General features: G+C 41.5%; 1 protein-coding gene across 2 annotated transcripts; it reads left to right on the forward strand.

Annotated features, from left to right (window-relative positions):
• LOC139366359 (glycine receptor, beta b) lies at positions 1-27,060 on the forward strand. Of its 2 annotated transcripts, XM_071103742.1 has the most exons (11): positions 1-274; positions 2,559-2,638; positions 5,584-5,720; positions 6,874-6,980; positions 8,432-8,499; positions 11,619-11,845; positions 13,785-13,867; positions 14,512-14,652; positions 20,399-20,551; positions 23,014-23,309; positions 26,676-27,060. In XM_071103742.1, exons 3-11 carry the CDS (start codon positions 5,602-5,604, stop codon positions 26,967-26,969), a joined length of 1,488 nt encoding a protein of 495 aa, XP_070959843.1. In that variant the 5' UTR covers positions 1-274; positions 2,559-2,638; positions 5,584-5,601; the 3' UTR covers positions 26,970-27,060. The 2 variants fall into 2 exon arrangements, with proteins under 2 accessions (XP_070959843.1, XP_070959842.1); XM_071103741.1 differs by lacking the exon at positions 2,559-2,638.

Genomic DNA, 27,060 nt, shown 5'->3' on the forward strand with positions numbered 1-27,060 from the left:
CACGCAATCCTCCATCTTGGGCATCAACCAAAAGGGCATCAACCATATACATTCAATACAAATACAAATCTGACCGCGCGTAGAGAAAAATAGGCATATACTCGAAATGTAAATTAGAGATAAAAATCAACAACTGCTACTTCGAATGAATGACGGACGAGGGAGACCAGAATGAAGAATATCGACTGCGTATGGTCAAGGAAGACTAACGACCTTTTACACTGTCTGTTTTTACCTGTCTAGTAACGAATAAACTATTAAAGAAAACAAAATGGTAAGTGAAATGCTTATATTTTTAAACAAAACGTTGTTGTAGCCTATGTTCACTTTAATGTAGGCAATGTGAAATGCATGACCCCGAAGTATGTTTTCGCTCGTAGTTAATGACATTTCGCTCCATTCCCCTATCACCTCATATCGTGGTGGTCGCTTCGCTATGTATCATTTTCTCCATCTTTTGTAAGTGGTGCTCAAGCTTTGGGCAAGTGGCAGCGTCTTCTCTTGTTGCTATTGGACCTGATGCGAGGTGCAGGCAGCCACAGGTAGTGATTGTTGAAATGTGATTGTTGAAATTGTTAGGCTATTAGAAGGAATTGTATCGCTTGTTTGCATGACTTAAATATGGAGGTGCACAGTAAAAGACTCGATAAGACACAAAGATGAAAATGAGGGAAAGTTGAATAATGACATGCAAAGCAGTTTTTAAAAAATTCATTCATCGGTATCTATTCTATACTATCAATATCATACTTTTTATTTTTCAGCGGACTATCAAATGTGGAATGGATTTGTTTTGTTGCAGTGCCTGGGTAGCCAAATTAAATGGGCATTTCTGTGCATTTCAATAATAGCAGTGTTTTTGCTACATTGTGCATACTGTATGTAATCTTTCACAGGCAATAACAGCCGTTTAATATGCCTCCAAGGTCACAAATCCAATAGTGCAATTAAAGCACTAATGGAGAAGATTGTGTTTGGTGAACACAATTCCTATTGACCTGATGATACCAATAGTCATTCTATGTGGGAGCTTGTGTCACTGACTTTACATTTGAATTGAACTCTACATACAGTGCATTTGGAATGTCTTCAGACCCCTTGACTTTTTCCACAGTTTTTTACGTTAGAGCCTTATTCTAAAATTGATTAAATGATTTTTCCACACAATACCCCATAATGACAAAGCGAAAACAGGTTTTTAGAACTGTTTGCAAGTGTATTAAAAATAAAAAACACAAATACCTTATTTACATAACTATTCAGACACTTTGCTATGAGACTCGAAATTGAGCTCAGGTGCATCCTGTTTCCATTGATCATCCTTGAGATGTTTCTACAACTTGATTTTAGTCCACCTGTGGTAAATTACATTTATTGGAAATTATTTGGAAAGGCACACACCTGTCTATATAATGTCCAACAGTTGACAGTGCATGTCAGAGCAAAGACCTAGCCATGAGGTCGAAGGAATTGTCCGTAGGCACAGATCTGGGGAAGGGTACCAAAAAATGTCTGCAGCATTGAATGTCCCCAAGAACACAATGGCCTCCATCATTCTTAAATGGAAGAAGTTTGGAACCACTAAGACTCTTCCTAGACCTTGCCGCCGGGCCAAACTGGAGTTCTTCTGTGGAGATGGGAGAACCTTCCAGAAGGACAACCCTCTCTGCAGCACTCCACCAATTAGGCATTTATGGTAGAGTGAGAAACAAGATTCACTGGTCTGTTGAAATCAGGTTTGAATTATTTGGCCTGAATGTCAAGCGTTACGTCTGGAAGAAACCTGGCACCATCCCTAAGGTGAAGCATGGTGGTGGCAGCATTATGTTGTGGGGATGTTTTTTAGCGACAGGGACTGGGAGACTTGTCAGGATCGAGGGAAAGATGAACGAAGCAAAGTACAGAGAGATCCTTGATGAAAACATGCTCCAGAGCACTCAGGACCTCAGACTGGGGAGAAGGTTCACCTTCCAACAGGACAACGACCCTAAGCACACAGTCAAGACAATGCAGGATTGGCTTCGGGACAAGTCTCTTCAGGTCAAGTCTCCTTGAGTGGCCCAGCCAGAGCCCGGACTTGAACCCGATCGAACATCTCTGGAGAGATCTGAAAATAGCTGTACTGCGACGTTCCCAATCCAACCTGACAGAGCTTGAGAGGGTCTGCAGAGAAGAATGGGAGAAACTCCATAAATACAGGTGTGGCAAGCTTGTAGCGTCATACCCAAGAACACCTGAGGCTGTATTCTCTGCCAAAGGTGCTTCAACAAAGTACTGAGTAAAGGGTCTGAATACCTATGTTAATGTGATAGGCAGTAACGTAACAAATTGTGGAAAAAGTCAAAGGGTCTGAATATTCTCCGAATGTACTGTATAAACAACACAAGGTTCTTACGCTAAGAATGGATCAGTAAGAATAGAGTGACATAGTGGCGAACTCTCTTGAAACAGGGCTTTTATAGGTTATTTGCAATGTTTTCTCAATCAACTTTTCTACCTGTTCTTGACCGAAGTGCAACTGACTCTACTCTAAAATCCCTTGATTCTGTTTATCACAGCACCCTTCGTTTTATTAGATCTGGCAGTTACTATTCTTCTCTGCATCCTTTACCAAAAAGTTGACTGGACCTCTTTAAAGGCAAGTAGATCACTTAATTTCTCTCTTTTTGTTTCTAAATCCCTACTCCGCAAGCTTCCAACATGCTTGACTCCCATGGTAACCACAGAGTTCAGGAGATCTGCCTTTTCAAATCAGGCACTTCGTGTGGAATAGTCTCCAGTTGGCACTTCATTTCGATCATTTGGTGTCCCTGGGTCAATTTAAGATATTGGTTAAGGATTTTTTTAAGTGATTAATGTGTTTGTTTTATTTGACTATAATGGCAATGTGTATATTGTATGTGTATTTTGTATATAATTATTTGTGTGCTGGTCTCAATGTGTCTCCCTGGTTGCATTTTTTACATTTCATTTGAAATAAAAGTTAAATAAAATAGATATTATTTACATTATAATAGGAGAGCTCCTCTGTCCTCACTCAGTGAAATGGGAAAATACTCGAACAAACTATATTTAGGAAACAGGGACCACGCCAATGCAGACTGACTAAAAGCTTATGAAATATGCAGGGCATACCAGCAATAGCACAACTTAGCCATAGCACAACTTTGCACAGCTCTGTGAACTTGACTGTAAATCACTTTAGAGAGAGAGAAAAATACAAATAACAACTAATTAAGGTTATATTTCCCTGGAAGATAATGATTAGGAGTAATTCTAGGTCAATGGAATTCTGGGTCGTACACACAAAAGTACATGAGGGGATAGGTGTCATGTCAAATAAACCACCAATAATAATGTGTGAAATACAGATGTAGGATCTTAATTTGAGCCAGTTTGCTACAGCGGGAAAATAACACCAAATGTGAATTGTAATTAATGGACATTTTTCATTGGGTTAATACATCTTTCAATGGGGCAAATCAAATTGTACATTTCAAAGTGGAAATAACAAAGTTTAGAAGCCTTTTTATTTTAACCCTGTTTTCTCCCCAATTTCGTGGTATCCAATTGTTTTTTTAGTAGCTACTATCTTGTCTCACCGCTTCAACTGCCGTATGGGCTCGGGAGAGACAAAGTTTGAAAGACATGCGTCCTCCGATACACAACCCAACCAAGCCGCACTGCTTCTTAACCCAGCGCGCATCCAACCCGGAAGCCAGCCGCACCAATGTGTCGGAGGAAACACTGTGCACCTGGCAACCTTGGTTAGCGCGCATTGCGCCCGGCCCGCCACAGGAGTCACTGGTGCGCGATGAGACAAGGATATCCCTACCGGCTAACCCCTCCCTAACGACGCTAGGCCAATTGTGCGCCGCCCCACAGACCTCCCGGTCGCGGCCGGTTACGACAGAGCCTGGGCGCGAACCCAGAGTCTCTGGTGGCACAGCTGGCGCTGCAGTACAGCGCCCTTAACCACTGCGCCACCCGGGAGGCCTGAAGCCTTTTTAAAACTAAAATACACCACAAGTTTGCATTTCCTGCTGTGCAACTAAAGGGTGATCAAATGAAGATCCTACATCTGTATAAGCTAGGAGAGGTTTTAGTGCTGAGGTACAGAGTGAACCAAAGTGTGGCACAGTTCTGCTACTGCTGATGATGATCAATGTGGGAGTAGCAGACAGGGAATTCCTTGTGCAGCGGCAGTGTCTAGACAATGAAATGCAAGAGCTCCCTTCTGGCAAATGAACTAGTCTAGGAAGACTGGGTCGTAATGTTTTAATGGAATAAATGTATACATTGTGTTGGTGGCATCAATCAATCAATGCAATTGTAGAGTACTTTAGACACTTAACAAGTGCTTTGAATTTAGTAAAATTGCTGTATTATATTCAATTTATGAAACTCAAAACAACCATTTCAGCAAGAGGAAGACATTATACTTTAAGAATGCTGTGATTAGGTTATTTAACAGACACTCTTACATGAAATGACACAATAACTCTTACACACTGAGTGTACAAAACATTAAGAACACCATCCTAATATTGAGTTGCATTCCCCCACCCTCTTTGCCCTCAGAACAGCCTCATTTTGGGGCGGCAGGGTAGCCTAGTGGTTAGAGCGTTGGACTAGCAAGTTCAAACCCCCGAGCTGACAAGGTACAAATCTGTCGTTCTGCCCCTGAACAGGCAGTTAACCCACTGTTCCTAGGCCGTCATTGAAAATAAGAATTTGTTCTTAACTGACTTGCCTAGTTAAATAAAGGTAAAAAAAAAAAACATTCTTTCAGGGCATGGACTGTCGAAAGTGATCCACGGGGATGCTGGGCCGATGCTTCCCACAGTTGTGTCAAGTTGGCTAGATGTCTTTTGTGTAGGGAACACACTCAAAACGGTGCACCTGGAACCTACTACCATACCCAGTTCAAAGGCACTTCAATATTTTGTCTTGGCCATTCACCCTCTGAATGGCACACATGCACAATCTATGTGTCATTTGTCTCAAGGCTTGACAATCCTTCTTTAACCTGTCTCCTCCCCTTCATCTACACTGATTTAGGTGAATTTAACAAATGACATCACCTGGTCAGTCGATGTCGTGGAAAGAGCAGGTGATGTTTGTACCCTCAGTGTATTAATACATTTTCAGTGTACAGTATGTGTATGTACTTCTCCAACCAACTGAGACACAAGATTAAAAGTACACAGAACGTTCAAAGTTATGAATCAAATCAGATTATATTGGTGACAGAATCTCATCCGAGTCATATCCATGGAGTACCAATCTGTTGACAGAACAATAGATGTGATATATCTACAGTCTTTATTTACAGGAAGGGATTTAAACTAGAGCATGCAAATGTGTGACAACTGTATTCATATGGGTTAGGAGAATGGGCTTCAGTCTTATGTAACTTACAAATGAGGTAGCCTTGCTCCATATGTGCAAATCAACTTCAAGTTTTATTGGATGGCTAAAAGACAACATTTGGAAAGAGCTTGTAAATGTCGACACATTAAGCATGAGTGAGTTGAAGACATGAAGAGATCTATTTTTCAAAATTTCTTTCTCTATTTTCAGGCTCAGGGGTTGACCAAGATGGGCGTCAAGAAGCTGGCCATCCTTCTCCTCGTCTTCTTGGTCTGGATAGAGGGAGGATCCACTAAAGAAAAGGGGACAAAGAAAGGGAAGAAGGGGAAGCAAGTCTACTGTCCTTCGTAAGTGCAGAATTTCACCCCACCTCATGAGATTCCCTGCCGCATTGCCTAAATTGCTCAAACTCAAAAATACGATCAGTTACTCTGACCATTTTCAAATGCTTAGTGTTGGAAAATGCAATCCAAGAAGAGACAGATGTTTGATACATTATAAATCAGGACAGCTGGCCAGAAGTATCGTCTCTACAAAAAAAGATTTTGTCATCCCTATCCTTGTTTTAGCTTCAAAGCCTAATTTGTCATGCAATGTTTGATGTCTTACTGTACTAAATCCTAAAAGGGATCAAACATAACAATTATTGAAATTGAAGGGAAATGTTTTAATTTCATTACAATATTCACAGTGAATGTCTAAACTGGAGAGAAAACAATGTTTTGTTGGTGGGAATTGCAAACGTGCACACACAAATTCCAGCCGAGCACTTTTACTTATCCTCAGTGCCTGATGAGGTTTACATAATCATATGTAATGTGCTTTTCAAGTTGAATTCCTTGGCAGAGTTCAGTTGCCACCCACTTGGAGTGGATTTTCCCTCTTTCCTCTGCCAAGTCCTGCTCCCTCCATCCATCTCTCCTCAGGTCAATGTTATTTCAGCAAATCAGTTTCAGAAAGCAGATGTTCCTTGAATGTTGAAAATTCTTCTAAGGTCACAACTGATGTGAATCTTTCACAAATACACTAGGAACCTTTGCTTGTTGACAGAAATGCAATTGATTTTCACACTACGTTCCAAGAATGTCATGCTAGGGTTGCAGGAAACATTATGCAAATGTAATTTTCAGCAACATTGTGGATGTTGCCATTTACAGTAGCTGCTGACATTAAAGCAACCTATAGAGCCATAAACTACAGATTCCTTGAATTCTTGAGGAATTTCTTTTATTTTTCACTCTGCTATGAGAACCAAGAACACTTCCCATAATCTTGTGAACATTTAACTCTAATTTTGCAGACATTCCAGGAATGCTCTGAGACCCCAAGCATCGTTTGCTGGGGAGGTCCTATTACCGAAGTTACTTGAATCACCAACTGGTAGTTCTCAGGTTATGGAAACACAAAGATATACTTCCATCTGCACAGTTAATCCAGGAGAATTTGACCTGCTACGTAATGTGGTTTAGAGTTTTCTCCTTTTTTCTTTCTTCTTTGCAGACAGCTGACACCTGAGGATCTCGCACGGGTCCCTGAGAATTCAACCAGTAACATCTTGAACAGATTACTGATCACATATGATCCTCGAATCAGGCCCAACTTCAAAGGTTAGCCTGCTTTCTCTCTCTCTCTCTCTCTCTCTCTCTCTCTCTCTCTCTCTCTTTCTCTCTCTCTCTCTCTCTCTTTCACTCTCTTTCTCTCAATTCAATTCAAGGGGCTTTATTGGCATGGAAACATTCGTTTACATTGTCAAAGCAAGTGAAATGGAGAAACAAAAGTGAAAGAAACAATCAAAAGTGAACAGTAAATATTACACTCACACAAGTTCCAAAATAATAAAGACATTTCAAATGTCATAATATGTCTATATACAGTGTTGCAACGATGTGCAAATAGTTCAAGTAAAAAAGGGAAAATAAATAAATATAAATATAGGTTGTATTTACAATGGTGTTTGTTCTTCACTGGTTGCCCTTTTCTTCTGGCAACAGGTCACAAATCTTGCTGCTGTGTTGGCACACTGGTATTTCACCCAATAGATATGAAATTTTATCAAAATTGGATGTGTTTTCGAATTCTTTGTGAGTCTGTGTAATCTGAGGGAAATATGTATCTCTAATAAGGTCATACATTTGGCAGGAGGTCTCTCTCTCACTTGCCCTCTCTCTCTCTCTCACTTGCCCTCTCCCCCTCTCTCTCTTTCTCTCTCTCTCTTTCTCTCTCTTTCTCTCTCTCCCTCCCTCTTTCTTTCTTTATTTCCCTCTTTCTTTCACTCTCTCTCTCTCCCTCCCCTCCTCTCTCTCTTTCTCTTACTCTTTCTCCATCTCCCTCTCTCTTTCTTTTTTTTACTCTATCATCCAAGTTTCCATGTTGAGGAAGCTACGTTAAAGGCAGTTATTGGAGAAGATCTTTACAGTAATTCACAATTTGATTGAACTCAACACCATGTCAAAATAACCAACACTCCCAGGCTTTTAAGATGTTTTGTGCCCCAATAGAAACCCCAGCTAATGATGTAATGGGTCCAGGGTGGTCTTCTTTAGACCATCGCAGACCCATCCTCATTCCCTGGCCTTGGCTCTGTATGCATCTCCCAGACTTCGACTGTTTGATGTGGTTCGTGCCATGTGAATTCCCTCTATGACTGCCTGGTTATTCTTCCCACTGGGCCCACATCTGGTGTTCATATCAAGGCCAGACGAAAGCTAGATCTTGACATCCATTAAAGTCAGCGCTCTAATCTCAGAAATTAGATATGAAGCTGTTTCTCGGGCATCCCTTTGCCGTTTTGTGTGACGGGAGATTTTTGACTGTGTTTTCTGAATTCCAACTTCGTTGGGTATAGTTACAGCTATAGGCTGATATTCTGAAATGCATTTTGAATTGTAACGTTTACATCAAGTAGACTTTCCTCATGAAGCTTATGAATATGAGATGCTAGCTAAGATTGTATTGAAACGTAGGTTAAGCCTGTTCAGTTCAGTAAGATTGTGAATGAGAGGTCCTCATGCTGCCTGTTTTCAGCTGCTGCTGTTCTAACCTTGTTTTGTTTTTTTAGGCATTCCTGTGGAGGACAAAGTGAACATATTTATAAACAGCTTTGGGTCAATCCAGGAGACCACTATGGTAAGACTTCCTCACTGTGTGATAGAAGTTCCCTGTTTACCCTCCCCAATTCCTGACCTTAACCATGGAGGGTAAAACAACTGACCTTAGGTCATCATCTAGGTGCATCTTTAACCTACTCAGACCCTCCATGGTTCAATTACATCTGATCAACATAGAATTTTTATCAATCACTATATAATAGTACATTATTAATAAGCATAGGGGATTGGGGAAGATGTATTGTACGCAGACTACAGTGCGTCAGATGATTTAACGGTGAATCATTATTAAGACAAAGGCTTTCATGCCTCATTTATCTGATGGCTTCATTGCTGAAAGAACTGTGTTTCCGAATGCTAATGAATGTAGATTAAACTCAGGACGAGATGATTTGACCCTGACTCACTTTGAGAGACATTAAAGAGAACGCTGTTTAAACTTCCTAATAACCTACCTAATGTTGTCTTTTCATTCCACATATGGGAGGAGTAAAATAGTTAACAATCTGTTCAGTTAGCGACTCAGGCCCTATGCAGGCTAATGGATTTGCGAGAGAGCGTTACTGTAGATGGATTTGGAATGCAAATAGACCTGCTGCACTGTAGATACTGTGGATACAGGAATGGTAAGTATGTCGGTGGGTGGATGGAGACAGACAGACAGCCAGTGTCTGTTAACCCATGGGTGTTGTTATCCAGCTATGTATCACTTGGGGCCTCTGAGCTTTATGTTAGCTCTGTTTTGCTGAGGCAGGTGTGTATGTCTTCTCCAGAGTCAACTCCTGTTCCAATGTCTTTGCACTTCATGGGGAGTGACACCCATAACAAAGCTTATATCCTGTATCCTGGAATGTCTTGGGTTTCCACCTAAAATATTTCCCTTGGCCAGAGATCAGTGGCGTGTGTCTGCGGTCTACCGGTGCACTTAATGCCAACAGTGGGGAATTTCACACCGGGGACGATTAAGGTGATGATATGCGTCACAGGAAAACGATAACAGTCAAAACCCAAGAGTTAGCGGTGAGACAGACAGACAGGCGCTCATCTTTCCCATTTTCCACTTAGCTATATCCCAGCATGAACAAGAGAGAGTTTAAGTGAGAAGGGGTGAAGACAGAGAAAGAGAGAGAGAGAGAGAGAGAGAGATAGAGAGAAAGAGAGAGAGAGAGAGAGAGAGAGAGAGGGAGAGAGATGAAGAGAGAGCTGGTTACCTCTAGTTCTCCATTTATCACTCGACGGGGCTTCTGATCTTTTGAAATACTGTTCTGTCATTTACACCTCAGCTAAATGCTCTAATCCGCTGCACGCCCACCTTAGTTAACACATCCATTTTCACTTTGTGAGGCACAGTCGCCTGGAGAGAATGACTAATATGATGTTGCAGCGGGCAATAAATCCCCACCATGTTTCATAAGGCCTCTCCGTCTTGAGCTTCCCTCTTTCATGACACTTGGTGGATGTGTTAAATCTTTGCCAAATTCACAGCGGCAGATGGGTGGTTGATACGCGGCCGAAGAGAATACATTTAATCTTTTGATATTTACAAAAATCACGGTGTGAAACTTGGAACGCAACAGAGGTTGGTTGAGTTTCTGTCAGGGTACAGTCAAAGATAGGCCTGTTAAACGTTATGGTCAGTTGTTAAGGCCATGATACAGTGGTGCAGCGGAACAACTATTGGACATTTTGTTTCTGAATTTATATTATGAATGAAGATGGTCATTGTCATTAAACTGATCACAATTGTAACAAGGCAACACCCCGTGCACACACGCACAGTTGGTGTGTTTGGGGATTATTTGACAGGTCATTCGTCTTCACGAAATTAACTAATAGCCCCCCCTACACCTGCTCTCCAACAGAATTTTGAAGTACACCAAAACTCAATGCTACATAAAACGTCACTGAGTGACATGTTCTCTTAAACAACATGGTCTAAGCTCTTAATGAAGCTCTTAATGAGGCTTCTGCATAATTCCGTGTAACCCCTTGAACCTTTGCAACACCCTTAAACAGTTCCTTTAATTTCAATATTTCCTTGATTGATTTTAATCAAAATACAATCAAACTTTCTCTGCGTATCTGCAGAACCTAAGCCTTGTTTACACTGCAGGTCTAAATGCACAAATCAGTTTTGTTTTTCAAATCCATTTTGGGATACTGACTGTCCAAACAGCAAGTTAGAAGTGACCAAATCAGATTTGTGTGTGTTCAGACTGCAGTTCTTTGCTGTCATGGCTACACTAGTTGTCACAGCAATGACGGGTTTGTGCGCAGTGTTGTAGGCTGATTGGTGGTGCTGTCCTGCTTCCTCTCACTCAGAAGTTATGTAGCAACCTAATGTGATTGACAACAATGCCTGCCAGACAAGTCTCCCAGTTGCTTTGAACTTTAAAAATCATACTGTAAGAACACTTAAAGCCTCAAAGGATAAGATGATCCAACTTTCAAAACAAGTCATTTTTGGCTAGCCACAAGAGTCACCTAGCTAGCTAGGTAGCTGTTTACTTTCTAGCACATTAACTAATTTGTTTGTGTTCTTGTCAAACTACCACATGTTCTTGTCAAGCTGTTAAGAGTAGCTAGCAAGCAACAAGATATGCCAAATAACAGTCTAAAACCCACTTGAGGGCAAATAAACATGATTTGACTGTTCAGACACAAGTCACATGGCCAGGAATCAGATTTTTATCTAATTTCAAACTACCTAAGAAGACTTCAGACACTTTTGATCAAACTGGTTTGTTTATAATTAGTGGGTAGAGTTCGTGGGAAGAAGTCAGCCATTTTGTAAGCCATCTGGATTCCCTGTTAACAGTGCCAGTTGACTAATGATTGATAGTAACCACACAGTTTTATTACATGTAACTCCATAAAGTCAGGTTTGCTTGTCAACCATTTATCAGAGCACGTCTGCCTACTTTGTGCCTACAATTATTGATATTTGAGCCTTGACATTAGCATAAACCTTAGCATTAGCTCATCCATGGTTAGCATAGCCGTGGGACTGTGTTTCTCTATTTAGCTTCCATTTTGTAAAACTAGAGCCTTCACGAAAGGATTCATCTCCATTAGTGACAATAACTGCAGGACTATGGTTTTGTCGTGCTTTTGTGTTCCCGACTGTGAACATAACAGGATTACAGAGTGAACATCTTTCTGAGGCAGCGATGGAATGATCCCAGACTCAGGCTACCTCGGGACTTTAAGTCTGACTCACTCACCGTTGATCCCAAGATGTTCAAATGCCTGTGGAAGCCTGATTTGTTCTTCGCTAACGAGAAGAGTGCCAACTTCCATGACGTCACCCAGGAGAACATTCTCCTCTTCATCTTCCGCAACGGTGACGTCCTCATCAGCATGAGGTGAGTGTTGGCGCACTGTTATACATTTTTACTGATTTATTTACCTATACAGGTGATGCCGTTAAGATTTGAAAAATATATTTTAGCAGATCCAGATAAACATGTGTATTGCTAATCATTGTATGGCGTATCGTCAATTATTCTTCTTTGTCTAATGAATGTGTGTATTATCACGGTATAGCTATCTGAACATACATGTGTCTTTAAAATTGTAGAGTGGTTGCTCTCCTTTATGCCAGCTTAGGAGACAGCCATTTCCTCACAGTTACAGTAAACTGGGTCCTAACAACCTAATTAGATTCATATGAGGTATAATCAAGTGAATACCTTCATTGTTCATTCAGAGTGCTTTAACATTGTTATCTGATGGCTCACAGAAATTGCTGCACTAATTTGAAACTAAAGCATTTTTATTCTCTTAGATTTACTGGCACTGCCATGCACTAACAAATTAAACATAGCTTTTTATGATTTTGGAACTCAGACCACAGCAGCTAGAATACAATATACCTCAGAAAATAATTTGTGACAAATGCTGATGATTTTTAAAAAAAAATTAAAAAATAATCTATTTGATTGGTTGAAAATATGGTACTTTTATGTTAATGTTCACTCGGGTAAACTTTGTTGGAGATACATTGACTATACAGCTATGTAGATGAACAAGATAAATATATACTGTATATATTTTAGTACTATATTAATACACAACATCCACCAGGAATCATGTCATGACATCATTTGTGTTTGTGTATCCGGTGCACACAGAAATCTCTCTGTAATACTTTAATGCTGCTTTAGGGACTTAGAGTAATCAGAGATTTGGAGATGTGATACATCTGTTGAGCCTTTTTACTGATCTGGAATGTCAATATTATATGTCATTAGTGAGAGTAATGTCCACAGGATGACAACGCTAAAAACCTATGACAGCCTGTATTTTCCCACAATGCCCCACTCCACTCCACCCAGCCCAAAGATTAGCACATTAATAAGACTTTCCCCCCACTAATACTGTCCGATGTTTATCTCCCCAGTCAGTTTTCTCCCTCTACTTACTGCATCTGGAGCCTCAGCATTAGTCTTGTCCTTCCTTATAAGCTGTGTGACAAGGTGGCACTAGCTGCTGTAAGAACTATAGTATAGAGAAAGGAGAATGTTTAGTCCTCTTACACTCCCAAGTACTGAAGCTCGGCTGCTCGCCTGCTCAGCTGCTTACTCCTGATCCCATATTGGATACCCTATGTGTATTTTTATGTCACTCGGGGCTAAAAGCTATGAGTCACTCCCCAAGCTTACTGTGTTGTTGTGGTGATGTACTCTATGTACTGTTTATACATGATGGGGAAAGCTGTCAAAATACTAACAATAGTACTCCTCTAAAATCTCAACCAAAACCCAAAGCTTTCATGTGCAAATGGACTGCTGGGAATAACATATGCAACTCTGCACAATACAGGTGTTGCTCGTATTTCCGGAGCCGAGGAAGCATCTTTTTCAATCATTCAGCAGTCGGCATTGTCTCTTAAATGATATAGCTTTGCGGTATTGATGAACAGATTTGGGAGGAAACGTTTTTAGATAAAAGTCTGAATCCCCAGCAGCTCTGTAATTCTCTTTCTACAGCCGTCTAGCTCACAGCTCGTACTTAAATTCAAGGACACAGACATTTCTAATATATTTTTCAGTCAATTTGACCAGTTTAGCCTACTTTTTTCACTAGAAGGAAGCATTTTATTGCAGTAGGTCACAATGTATTCAACCTCAATCAGATAGATCTCAATTGATGGGTTTTTAAAAACATTCATCATTTCTAATTATGTCCACAGGCATAGGGTGGTATTGGCTGAAGAGCACCGTGACATGAAACAAATCATCAATAGCATTAATGATGAAATCGTTGCAACGAACAATCATTGAGGGTTCTGCATTTTGCCAGGTTGTCTGTTACTCTATCCTGTCCTTTGGACCTGACCCTGTTCCCCATGGATACGCAGCGCTGTAAGATGCAGCTGGAGAGCTGTGAGTAACTGATAATGGCTCAGTTTCACATTACCATATATGGTATCTGTTAAAGAGAGAGAGCTATAGTTATTCCTGAATTCATGTAAATTATGTTTTTCAGTTACAGACCAATTGGTTTCATTTATATCCAGGTTGTTTTATTATGCATTGTTGGAACTGTCTGTTACGTGTTGTGATGTCTTTCCTGTTGTCTCTTTCCTGTCTCGTTTTATTTATTTATTTAGCGCTGCCCTTGCCCTTCACCACTTCCCAGGCCGTCATCGTAAATAAGAATTTATTCTTAACTGACTTGCCTAAACAAATAAAATACATGTAATCACGCTAGCAAATGTATAGGACATGTAAATCAGTCTTTATTTAATGTTTGTTAGGGAAGGATTACAAGTAATTAAAGATGACTACTGGAAAATCGTATTATTAGCAGAGTGTGATTACTATTAATATAAAAATGGACTTCAAACAACATTGAGATATAGTGTAATCATGTCAGGATGGACACTATTACGCACACACACTATTAACTGTTGTTGACGACGACGATGTGTGTTTGTGTGTTTGTGCGTGCGTGCCTGTGGATGCTTTCACGTGTGTGTGTATGTGTTTGTGTGTATGTGTGTGTGCCCGTCTCTCTGTGTCTACAGTTGGCTATACGACGGATGACCTGCAGTTTATGTGGCAGTCAGGAGACCCTGTCCAGATGGAGGAGATCGCCCTGCCCCAGTTTGATATCAAACAGGAGGACATAGAGTATGGAAACTGCACCAAATTCTATGCAGGGACAGGTAAGCTCCCCATAGGCATGACATACAAGTATTCTGTTTTCATTTGAGTAAAAACTACTGCTAGGAATTGCCAGGGATTTCACAATATGATATTATTACAATACTGATACGATCTGTATTGTTATTCAGTACAGTGATTGTATTGCTATTCCATTGCTCACCATATGTGTGCTGCAGAGGGACAAGACAGAGCCATGACTCATGGATATAAAATAGGATGGCAGGTAGTCTAGTGGTTAGAGTATTGGGCCAGTAACCTAAAGGTTGCTGGTTCAAATATCTGAGCTGACACAATGAAAAATCTGTTCATGTGCCCTTGAGCAGGTCACTTAACCTTAATTTGCTCCAGGAGTTCCATAGTACTATGGCTGACCCTGTAAAACAACACAACACATTCACTGCCCCTACCGTTGAAGTCGGAAGTTTACATACACCTTAGCCAAATACATTTAAACTCAGTTTTACCACAATTCCTGACATTTAATCCTAGTAAAAATTCCCTATTTTAGGTCAGTTAGGATCACCACAATACTTTAAGAATGTGAAATGTAATAGAGAGAAGAGAGAATCATTTATTTCAGTTTATATTTCTTTCATCACATTCCCAGTGGGTCAGAAGTTTACATACTCTCAATTAGTATTTGGTAGCATTGCCTTAAAAATGTTCAACTTGGGTCAAACATTTAGGGTAGCCGTCCACAAGCTTCCCGCAATAAGTTGGGTGAATTTTGACCCATTCATCCTGGCAGAGCTGGTGTAATTGAGTCAGGTTTGTAGGCCTCCTTGCTTGCACACGCTTTTTCAGTTCTGCCCACAAATTTTCTATGGGATTGAGGTCAGGGCTTTGTGATGGCCACTCCAATACCTTGACTTTGTTGTCCTTAAGCCATTTTGCCACAACTTTGGAAGTATGGTAGGGGTCATTATCCATTTGGAAGACCCATTTGCGACCAAGCTTTAACTTCCTGACTTATGCCTTGAGATGTTGCTTCAATATATCCACATAATTTTCCTTCCTCTTGATGCCATCTATTTTATGAAGTACATCAGTCCCTCCTGCAGCAAAGCACCCCACAACATGATGCTGCCACCCCCGTGCTTCACAGTTGGGATGGTGTTCTTTAGCTTGCAAGCCTCCCCCTTTTTCCTCCTAACATAACGATGGTCAATTTGGCCAAACAGTTCTATTTTTGTTACATCAGACCAGAGGACATTTCTCCTAAAAGTACAATCTTTGTCTCCATGTGCAGTTACAAACCGTAGTCTTGCTTTTTTATGGAGTTTTTGGAGCAGTGGCTTCTTCCTTGCTGTGCGGCCTTTCAGGTTATGTCAATATAGTTTTTACTGTGGATACACATACTTTTGTACCTGATTCCTCCAGCATCTTCACAAGCTCCTTTGCTGTTGTTCTGGGATTGATTTGCCCTTTTCGCACCAAAGTACATTAATCTCTAGGATGTCTCCTTTCTGAGCGGTATGACGGCTGCTTGGTCCCATGGTGTTTATACTTGCATACTATTGTTTGTACAGATGAATGTGGTACCTTCAGGTGTTTGGAAATTGCTTCCAAGGATGAACCAGACTTGTGGAGGTCTACAATTCTTGTGGAGGTCTACAATGATTCAAATGATGTCAATTAGCCTATCAGAAGCTTCTAAAGCCATGACATAATTTTCAGGAATTTTCCAAGCTGTTTAAAGGCACAGTCAACTTAGTGTATGTAAACTTCTGACCCACTGGAATTGTGATACAGTGAATTATAAGTGAAATAATCTGTCTGTAAACAATTGTTGGAAAAATTACTTGTGTCATGCACAAAGTAGATGTCCTAACTCACTTGCCAAAACTATAGTTTGTTAACAAGAAATTTGTGGAGTGGTTGAAAAACTAGTTTTAATGACTTCAAACTCAGTGTATGTAAACTTCCAACCTTAACTGTATCTGGTGTATATGACAATAAAAACAAGTATTTATTTTCTATACTTTAAACAAATTGGCTCCCTATTTAAAAAGAAGATGGAAAACAAGCTATGAAGGAAAAATACTGGAGTTTTGGTACTGTTTCTGACAACTAGCGTGAAATAATATTGCGATATTGTCAAAAATAATATCCCGATATGTAACTGCATCGATTTTCCCCTATCACTAGTGAAAACTGTGCTACCTACAGGTATAAGGCATTATTACTTGTCATAAGCATGTACACATGGGTTTGCAAATCAATTGTACTATAGGCCTATACGGCTAGACATAAAAACGACCTATGTTTTACTCATTATTTGTTCAAGAATATGCAATGAAACCATATTGGACTGCTCTATTTTACTCAAGCCAGACTCTCTCTTGCATTTGGCATCAGTTGCAAGGCAATAATTATTGATAAAAAAAATAAGAAATTAGCACAGTGAGAAATCCTTTGTACCAATGAACTTCCAGTCTCCTGATTAAGCTTTGCCATTAACTGGAGCGTCACAGACTTTAATAAGCTTGGCTTAACAATGTAAAGCTCTGGCTTTTCCATTTCATCCATTCATTAATTATTCCTTGTAAATTGTAATGCTTACGTGGCTCGATACCAACGCTAAGATATCATTTTCTCATAAACTTCAAAGACTCCAAAGGCCTCAAAATAAACCAGTGTTCTATTTTACTTTTCAAAGTTGTATTTGCATGTGTTACATACAACAGTTTTTCATACTATCTCTGTAAGTTCTTCATTAATAAGAACTGTAGCACATGTAGTTGTATGTAGCTAATCTATCTAACTAGCTTTGGCCAAAGCTTAAAATGGTGTCTCTTACACTACTCCTGCACTTGCACATTGAAGAAACACACAGTAGTCTACATTGGTTGCCCTCATGCTCAATATAGCCTGGAGATATTAAAACTTTGATAGGTCATGCTTCGCTAAAGCACCTTAAAATCCCAGGCCTTTTCCTCACCTGTCAGTGTGAGTAGCTAAATGTTAACTCTAAAAACAAAGCAACAAGTGTCACTGGAGGTTAGCATAGCACCGTTAGCTCTCAGTTCGAACACGACCCCTGCACACTCACACAGGGGAGCAACACAGCTGGAAGCAAGGCAACCTTTAATGGGGTTGTTGTGACAACCAAGCAAGACACAAAGATCACCGGGGGGAGCCCATTCTATGACACAGTTCCCCCCCCACCCCTACGGCATGGCACACACATACGCACGCACACACACACACAGAGGTGTGTAAACATTGCCTCATTATTTAACTAGGCAAGTCTATTAAGAACCAATTTGAATTTACAATGACAGCCTAGGAACAGTGGGTGTGAACTGCCTTGTTCAAGGGCAGAACAACAGATTTTTACCTTGTCAGCTCAGGGATTCGATCGAGCAACCTTTTGGTTACTGGCCCAACGCTCTAACCACTAGGTTACCTGCCACCCTTATGCTAACCCTAAACCCCTACATGGTCTCAAAGCCTGGTTTAACAATCATTTCACACCTTGATTACATTGAGACAATCACATACAGTGTGTCTGTTTTTTTATTCGTGGGAATACTTGGGAACAGATTTCCTAAATTAAACAAATTTTTAGCTGAGTTCCAGGTGATTTTACAGCCCCCCCCCCCCCCCCACCAAAAAGTTAGAATAATAAAATACACAGCAGGATCGGATTACCGACCGGGGTGGGTCCCATTGATCAACAGTTATCATTTTCAAAACTACAAACATTTGCCTCCACTCTATCGCAAAATTAGTAGAACTGCATGAAAGTAAAAATTTTGCCGCAAACTTGCTTTAATACACTCTTAAGGATCGGACCCGATTTTTCTATTTTCGCCTAAAATGACATACCCAAATCTAACTGCCTGTAGCTCAGGACCTGAAGCAAGGATATGCATATTCTTGGTACCATTTGAAAGAAAACACTTTGAAGTTTGTGGAAATGTGAAATTAATTTAAGAGAATATAACACATTCGATCTGGTAAAAGATAATAGTACCATCATCTTTGAAATGCAAGAGAAAGGCCATAATGTATTATTCCAGCCCAGGCGCAATTCAGTATATGTGCAAAGTTTACACGGATCCAATGAACCATTGCATATCTGTTCAAAATGTTGTATCAAGACTGCCCAAATGTGCCTAATTGGTTTATTAATACATTTTTCAAGTTCCTAATTGTGTACTCTCCTCAAACAATGTAATGGTATTATTTCACTGTAAACACTACTGTAAATTGGACAGTACAGTTAGATTAACAAGAATTTTAGCTTTCTGCCCATATCAGATATGTCTATGTCCTGGGATTTTTTTGTTTGTTACTTACAGCCTCATGCTAATCACATTAGTCTACGTTAGCTCAACTGTTCCGCGGGGGGACACCGATCCCGTAGAGGTTAGAACGGCAACATTCTCTGTATGCCCCAAAATGTGTAGAATTGCAGAGAAATTACTTTAAAACATAAAATGTTTCTCATTGGAGCCATGAGGGGCTCCGTTAAAATAATTTGCTCCCAGGAACATCTCTACAAGGTCCACCAAAATGAATGGCAGGGCCTCACTACAGGGTCCACCAAGAGCAGCATTTCCCAAACTAAGGGTTGCATGATTTTTTTTTATCCAATTGAAAAAGTAAACATTGACCATTTATTGCATCACTTCTGTTACATGGTGGGGTCATGAAAAATGTTTGATATCAAAATGGGGTCAGGGGCCAAAAACAACAAGTTTGGGAACACCTGACCGAGAGGCTTGGCAGGGGCATCGCTACAGGGTCTACTTAAGGGAAAGGTAGGTGCAGGTGCTAGGAAACAGGGTGTGAAAACACAAGAGAGACATGTTTAAAGAGTCAATGCAGCCTTTTATTAATCTCAATATAAAATCATTTCAGGGTAACAATTAAGGTCCTTACTGTGATTGTTTTCAATTAAAATGGTAAAAAAGAAACAAAAATAGCTTCTAAGCAAAGAGCAATTTCTCAAACAAGATTTTGTTTTTTATTGATGTCAGCAGGCAGGGCAAAACTCCATCCCACCAAAACAGGCTGAAATTTCAGGCAGTCTTTTCAAACAGATCTTTTGAAACACATGAAAATCACGTTTTTGACTGCACTGGGCCTTTAATATAGTTACTCCAAAGCAGATAACGAGGGAAAGAAACAGTGAAACAGCAGTCTGTCTGGGACGTGAGATATCATGGTTATTCATAAAGGCAATTAAACAGTAGATCATTATCAGGGAGAGAGAGAGAGAGAGAGAGAGAGAGAGAGAGAGAGAGAGAGAGGGGGGGGGGAAGCTGACAAAATTGAATACGCCACGGGCTGCCGCTCCCCTCTTCTGTTCTGCTTCTGAAAGAATAATCCAAGAGGAAATAGCCCCTGGTGTTAGACGAGTTTGAGAACATGCACATTTATCCAGGAATATAGGGTATCTTGATGATGATGCACTCTCTTTCTGCTTGTCCTGAGTCAAACTCTTGGAAAATACTTGTTGTTCATTCTTTCATTCTTTCGTTCATTCTTTCACTCACAGACCGATAGTCATCACAACAGTCATTTAGTGTTCATATTATTGTCTACCCAAATTCATTTTATATTACTTTGTTATGAACGTTTGACCCTACCGGTAGCTTGAAAAACTTTGTACACTTTAGTTTGTGAATTTACATATTATACTCATCCTAGACAAGGGAGTGTCAACCCTCACCTTACTGGTTGTGCAGGCTTTTGTTCCAGCCTTGCTCTATAACACTATCTTTACTCCTCTAGGCTACTACACGTGTGTGGAGGTGATATTCACCCTGAGGAGGCAGGTGGGCTTCTACATGATGGGTGTCTATGCCCCCACACTGCTCATTGTGGTCCTCTCCTGGCTCTCCTTCTGGATCAACCCTGATGCCAGCGCTGCCAGGGTCCCTCTGGGTATGAACTTTAATCCCTACTCTAACCTCTAACCACTAACCCCTATCCTAACCACTAACCCCTATCCTAACCACTAACCCCTATCCTAACCACTAACCCCTATCCTAACCACTAACCCCTATCCTAACCACTGACCCCTAACCCCTATCCTAACCACTGACCCATAACCCCTATCCTAACCACTGACTGAACCATAACCCGTATCCAAACCACTGACCCCTAACCCCTATTCTAACCACTGACTGACCCATAACCCGTATCCTAACCACTGACCCCTAACCCCTATTCTAACCACTGACCCCTAACCCCTGTCCTAACCACTGATCCCTAACCCCTATCCTAACCACTGACCAATAACCCCTAACCACTTACTGTTAGCTCATATCCTAAATACTGACCCCTAACCCCTATCCTAACCACGTACCCTTAACTTCTATCCTAACCCCTAACCCCTATCCTAACCCCATGTCACTGTGCCTGACTGTAGGTAATCTCCCATGTCACTGTGTCTGACTGTAGCTAGTCTCCCATGTCACTGTGTCTGACTGTAGCTAGTCTCCCATGTCACTGTGTCTGACTGTAGCTAGTCCCCCATGTCACTGTGTCTGACTGTAGCTAGTCTCCCATGTCACTGTGTCTGACTGTAGGTAGTCTCCCATGTCACTGTGTCTGACTGTAGCTAGTTTCCCTTGTCACTGTGTCTGACTGTAGGTAGTCTCCCATGTCACTGTGTCTGACTGTAGCTAGTTTCCCTTGTCACTGTGTCTGACTGTAGCTAGTCTCCCATGTCACTGTGTCTGACTGTGGGTAGTCTCCCATGTCACTGTGCCTGACTGTAGGTAGTCTCCCATGTCACTGTGTCTGACTGTAGGTAGAGTCCCATATCACTGTGTCTGACTTTAGGTAGTCTCCCATGTCACTGTGTTTGACTGTAGGTAGTCTCCCATGTCACTGTGTCTGACTGTAGCTAGTCTCCCATGTCACTGTGTCTGACTGTAGCTAGTCTCCCATGTCACTGTGGTGTTGTCTGAATTTAGCCTAAAAAATAAAAATGGAATAATCCTACGTTTCGTTATTCTTTTGCTTTACTAATTGAAATAATAGTGAAATGTAGCGTGATTCAATTCAAATTTTGAGGCTGGTCTGACTTATTGAGGCATCAAATGCAGCCTAATATAGCCATCCATTTGACATCACTGCATGATGACATGAGAGTGGTTTACTGTTTTTCATATACTCTAGTATCCCATTTTACTGTTTCACTGTCTGCCTGAGGGAGTGCAATGTGAATAGCAATGGAACCATCTATTGTCATTCCACTGTCTCCCCTACATGATACATAATATATCATGAAACAATTTACGTTGTATGATTAACTCGCCTAGTCATCAACAAGCCTGCACGAGTGGGAAATGGCAACTTCTCACCGTGTGATGTCACTTCATCCATTCTGATGGGTCTGAGAGAGCTGTGTGGATAAGAGGACCATACATTGTTACTCCCCCACTCCCACCACTTCCGTCACTACCTCCTCCTCCTCTGTTTCCCCTGCAGCTGTTAGTCACTTTCCTCCCATCCCTCCATCTCCTCTGGAGGGCCACCTCATGACACCTCAGTAAATGGGATCAGCACAGGTCAGTCATATCCTGTGTGTGTCCATTCATTCACCTCTGTGTGTGGGTGAGTGTGTGCGTGTGTGTTGGCGTACATGTGATTAGATGTGTGGAGTACTTCCGTATACACTTCCTACTATGTCTGTCGTGTTGGACTCATTTTGTTCCCACAATACAGCGTCCCATCGGGGCCAAGCGTCAGCAAACAAAGCATTATGCTGTTTCAACAGAGCCAACACCTTCCCTGTGTTATGTAAAATAGGCCAGCTTGCATGCTGGGATGAAAAGGATTTCAGAGCTCGGTGAACTCCGATGGGGTTAGGTAATCATCCGAAATAAGGACCACACGCTTTTATTTCGAGATATTTCTGCAGTCACTTATATAACGGCCTAGATTAATTGTCCAATCAGAGAGCCAAAACAATAGAAAATATCTCTTTATTATTGGTGGCGCTGTGAACCCACTTCATCACTAGAATTAGGAAGGTAGAAAGGTAAAGGAAGGTTCATGGGTTTATAATTGGGATCTTAGTACTGTATATCCTGGGATATGGGTTTGAATGTGAGTGTTTTAATACCACTGCCTAGTCCAGGTGATTCATATATCCATTACTCTGTACTGTACATCAGGGGCATTCAATTCCAACTGTTGAGGACTGCTGTGTCAAGGTCTGAAGTTGAATCTCCTTATCTGCTGTGCATTCTATGTTGAGCATTAGAGAGTCGAGTCCAAATGCTAATTTGAGCTCATTTGACACATCTAGCAGTATCCCCAACACTAAGCTCTGCTCTCCTTCCCTGGATGTTTAGTTGACAAGGTCACCTCTTCCCTACCTGTTAACCTCCCAGGGATCCTCTCGGTGCTCTCCCTGTCTTCTGAGTGCACGTCCCTGGCGTCAGAGCTGCCCAAGGTTTCCTACGTGAAGGCCATCGACATCTGGCTGATCGCCTGCCTACTGTTTGGCTTCGCCTCCCTGGTGGAGTACGCCGTGGTGCAGGTGATGCTCAACAGCCCCAAGCGCATCGAGGCCGAGAAGGCCAAGATGGCATCCAAGGTGAAGGCAGAGGGTAAGGAGAAGGCGGCAGGCAAGAACAACACGGTCAATGGTACCAGCGAGACGCCCTGTCATGTCAGCACACTGCAGGTGGGTGAAGGAAAGGTGGGGAGGGGATGGGTGTTTGTGGGGAATGGGGTGGGGGGTGGGTGGGGTGTTGCTTGTGTACGTCAGTTCGCTTTCTGTAATTAGAAATTAGGATGAAGTCTCTAGACACTGATTTAAGTCAGGATGTAGTTGTCTCCAGACACTGATCTAAGTCAGGATGTAGTTGTCTCCAGGCACTGATTTAAGTCAGGATGAAGTTGATGTTTTCACTCACGAGACTCCCAGTTACACAACAAATGTTCCTTTTGTTCCATAAACATTATTTTTATATCCAAAATACCTCGGTTTGTTTTTTGCGTTATGTTCAGAAATCCACAGGAAAGAGCGGTCACGACAACGCAGATGAAAATTCCAAATAGTTTCCATAATGTCCACAGAAACATGTCAAACGTTTTTTATAATCAATCCTCAGGTTGTTTTTAAAATATATAATCGATAATATATCAACCGCAAATGTCTTTCACAGTAGGAGAGGGAAAAGCAATACCTATCCAAAGTCTGTTGCGCGAGCAAAACTCATGTGACCACTTGAAGCGATGTTATCGTTCTGGCTCATTTTTCTAAATAAAAGCCTGAAACTATGTCTGAAGACTGTTGACACCTTGAGGAAGCGATAGGAAAAGGAATCTGGTTCATATCCCTTTAAATCCAGCAAAGGGAGGCTATGGAACATGGAGTTTTCAAAATAGAAGCTACTTCCTGTTGATTTTCCTCAGGGTTTCGCCTGCAATATCAGTTATGTTATACTCACAGACAATATTTTGACAGTTTTGGAAACTTTAGAGTGTTTTCTATCCCATACTAATAATAATATGCATATATTAGCAACTGAGACTGAGGAGCTGGCCGTTTACAATGGGCACCTTTTCATCCAAGCTACTCAATACTGCCCCTGCAGCCTTAAAAAGTTAAGTCAGGATGAAGTTGTCTCCAGACACTGATCTAAGTCAGGATGAAGTTGTCTCCAGACACTGATCTAAGTCAGGATGAAGTTGTCTCCAGACACTGATCTAAGTCAGGATGAAGTTGTCTCCAGACACTGATCTGTCAGGATGTAGTTGTTTCCAGACACTGATCTAAGTCAGGATGAAGTTGTCTCCAGACACTGATCTAAGTCAGGGTGAAGTTGTCTCCAGACACTGATCTAAGTCGGGATGAGGTTGTCTCCAGACACTCAAATCAAATCAAATGTATTTATATAGCCCTTCGTACATCAGCTGATATCTCAAAGTGCTGTACAGAAACCCAGCCTAAAACCCCAAACAGCAAGCAATGCAGGTGTAGAAGCACGGTGGCTAGGAAAAACTCCCTAGAAAGGCCAAAATCTAGGAAGAAACCTAGAGAGGAACCAGGCTATGTGGGGTGGCCAGTCCTCTTCTGGCTGTGCCGGGTGGAGATTATAACAGAACATGGCCAAGATGTTCAAATGTTCATAAATGACCAGCATGGTTGAATAATAATAAGGCAGAACAGTTGAAACTGGAGCAGCAGCACGGTCAGGTGGACTGGGGACAGCAAGGAGTCATCATGTCAGGTAGTCCTGGGGCATGGTCCTAGGGCTCAGGTCAGTTGAAACTGGAGCACTGATCTAAGTCGGGATGTAGTTGTTTCCAGACACTGATCTAAGTCAGGATGAAGTTGTTTCCAGACACTGATCTAAGTCAGAATGTAGTTGTTTCCAGACACTGATCCAAGTCCGGATGAAGTTGTCACTAATGGATACAGACGCTTGGGTGTGTGCACGTTTGCGTGCATGTGTGTGTACTCGTGTGTGCGCGTGTGCTATCCTCACACTTAGTTGAATGACGAATGGTTAACCTTGTCCCTAGGCATGATTAGAGTGAAGTTAGCAATCTAAATGCTAAATAGATTGGACGATCCAATCATTCATAAATGCTAACATCTTCTGCACTCTTGCCTGGCACGGATAAAGATTGACACTCAGGTACAGATTTCGCTCCTGAAATGTTGTTTTAATTATACACTTCATTGAAATTACTTGACATTGTAAGGTATGTTAGTCAAGACTTCGAGAATATTGCACTCGTCCGCAGAGATCAAATATGTTTTCGTATCAAATGTAAATTTAATGAACATCGATTTAATGAGATTAATGGTTAGAGTGGAAAAACTAGCAACTATATGATTAGTTTCTCAATTGCCCTGTAGCCCTTGAGGGAAGTTGATGAGAAAGATCGATGTTGAAATGTGGGTTTTTAGAAGCTTCCAGGTTAAGTCCTGAGCTTACAGACTAGTACTAAAACACCTGAAGTAGGCATTCTAGAGTTAAGTCAACAAGTTACTATATCATCTATATCATCATCTATACACAGATGATTTTGTATTTAGCAATCTATGGTAACAGCATGTCAATTCACCAAAGAAAACACAAGAGAAGACTTCCAGATTACATCTCCAAAACAGCAACATTAGAGATATTTTGCCACTGTCTATGGGTGCCATCAAAAGACAATGCATAAGATAATTGTGTATCTGTTGCATTGTCATCTCATTCAGAAAGAAACTGCCAGACACCACACCAATGCAAAACACCACTGCATGGTCAAAATGGCACCCTTTGTATATGCCAATATATATGGACACCAGTAATGATCAAACCAGCATCACTCAAAGTGTCTCTCTCCAATAAGATCCTATAGAGAGGAATGCAGCTGATCTATCGCCCTGACGTTTGAAGCGTGACACCTTATGTGCTATCTCCATAGGGAACGCACAACACAGCCAATGTCTACAGAAGGTAGTCATATTAGCACCATCTTACCCTCTACAACCACACTAGAACCATAGAACGTAGCTGACTGAAACTACACCAAACGGTCCTGAAAGGGTGGGCAAAGCACAGTCATAAATTAACTCATGTCAGAATGTCACACAAATGAAGGCATTACTTGATTGGAATGAAGACATTTCTCTCTGGCTCTGGCCACTACTGCTCAGCGTTGGCGGTTGGCAGTAAGGGAGGAGGATGACATGGGATGTGATTAGAGCTCTAGCTGACTCCTAGTTCATGGGCTGCCGAGATGTATGATGCCATTAGCTGAGAGAAAGTCAGAGAGCTGGAGAGTGACTGGATGGGAATGTTTGGAGTAGTGGGACTAATGCAATGTTTTCAATGGCTCCCATCACTACCTCACCACCAATGCCATTGTTCACTTGAGCAAGGCACTTGACCCCTAACCTGCTCAAGGCGCAAAGCTTTTTTCCTGACCCTGTGCTCTCCCCAGCCTTCTGTGATTGTGTGTGTGTGTGGTGTGATTGTGGGGTGGGTACTCTGATATTACTCTTTCCCATCAACAAAGTTATGTTTACCACCTTTCCCTTTTCCAGGGGGCAGAGACCCGGTGCAAAAAGGTGTGCACCTCCAAATCGGACCTGCGCACCAACGACTTCAGCATTGTTGGCTCACTGCCGCGGGACTTTGAGCTCTCGAACTTTGACTGCTACGGGAAGCCCATTACCTTGCCCCACGGCCTGAGCAAAAGCCAGGCCAAGGCCAAGAAACCGCCGCCGCCCAAGCCCATCATCCCCTCAGCTGCCAAGCGGGTCGACCTCTATGCCCGAGCCCTCTTCCCCTTCTCCTTCCTCTTCTTCAACGTCATCTATTGGTCCGTGTACTTGTGATCAGGGGTGGAATTGAAGGGTTTTGGGCCAGCTTGGCAAGTAGACCACATCTTTGCTTGTGATCATCTCGTATTTTGATCCATTCTTCCTT

The sequence above is a fragment of the Oncorhynchus clarkii genome, chromosome 14, assembly GCF_045791955.1.
Source record: "Oncorhynchus clarkii lewisi isolate Uvic-CL-2024 chromosome 14, UVic_Ocla_1.0, whole genome shotgun sequence".
Lineage (NCBI taxonomy): Eukaryota > Metazoa > Chordata > Actinopteri > Salmoniformes > Salmonidae > Oncorhynchus > Oncorhynchus clarkii.

Coding starts and splice junctions, on each gene's coding strand:
- LOC139366359 (XM_071103741.1), top strand. Junction 5,721..6,873: donor AAGCAAGTCTACTGTCCTTC/GTAAGTGCAGAA, acceptor TCTTCTTTGCAG/ACAGCTGACACCTGAGGATC. Junction 20,552..23,013: donor CGCTGCCAGGGTCCCTCTGG/GTATGAACTTTA, acceptor TTAACCTCCCAG/GGATCCTCTCGGTGCTCTCC.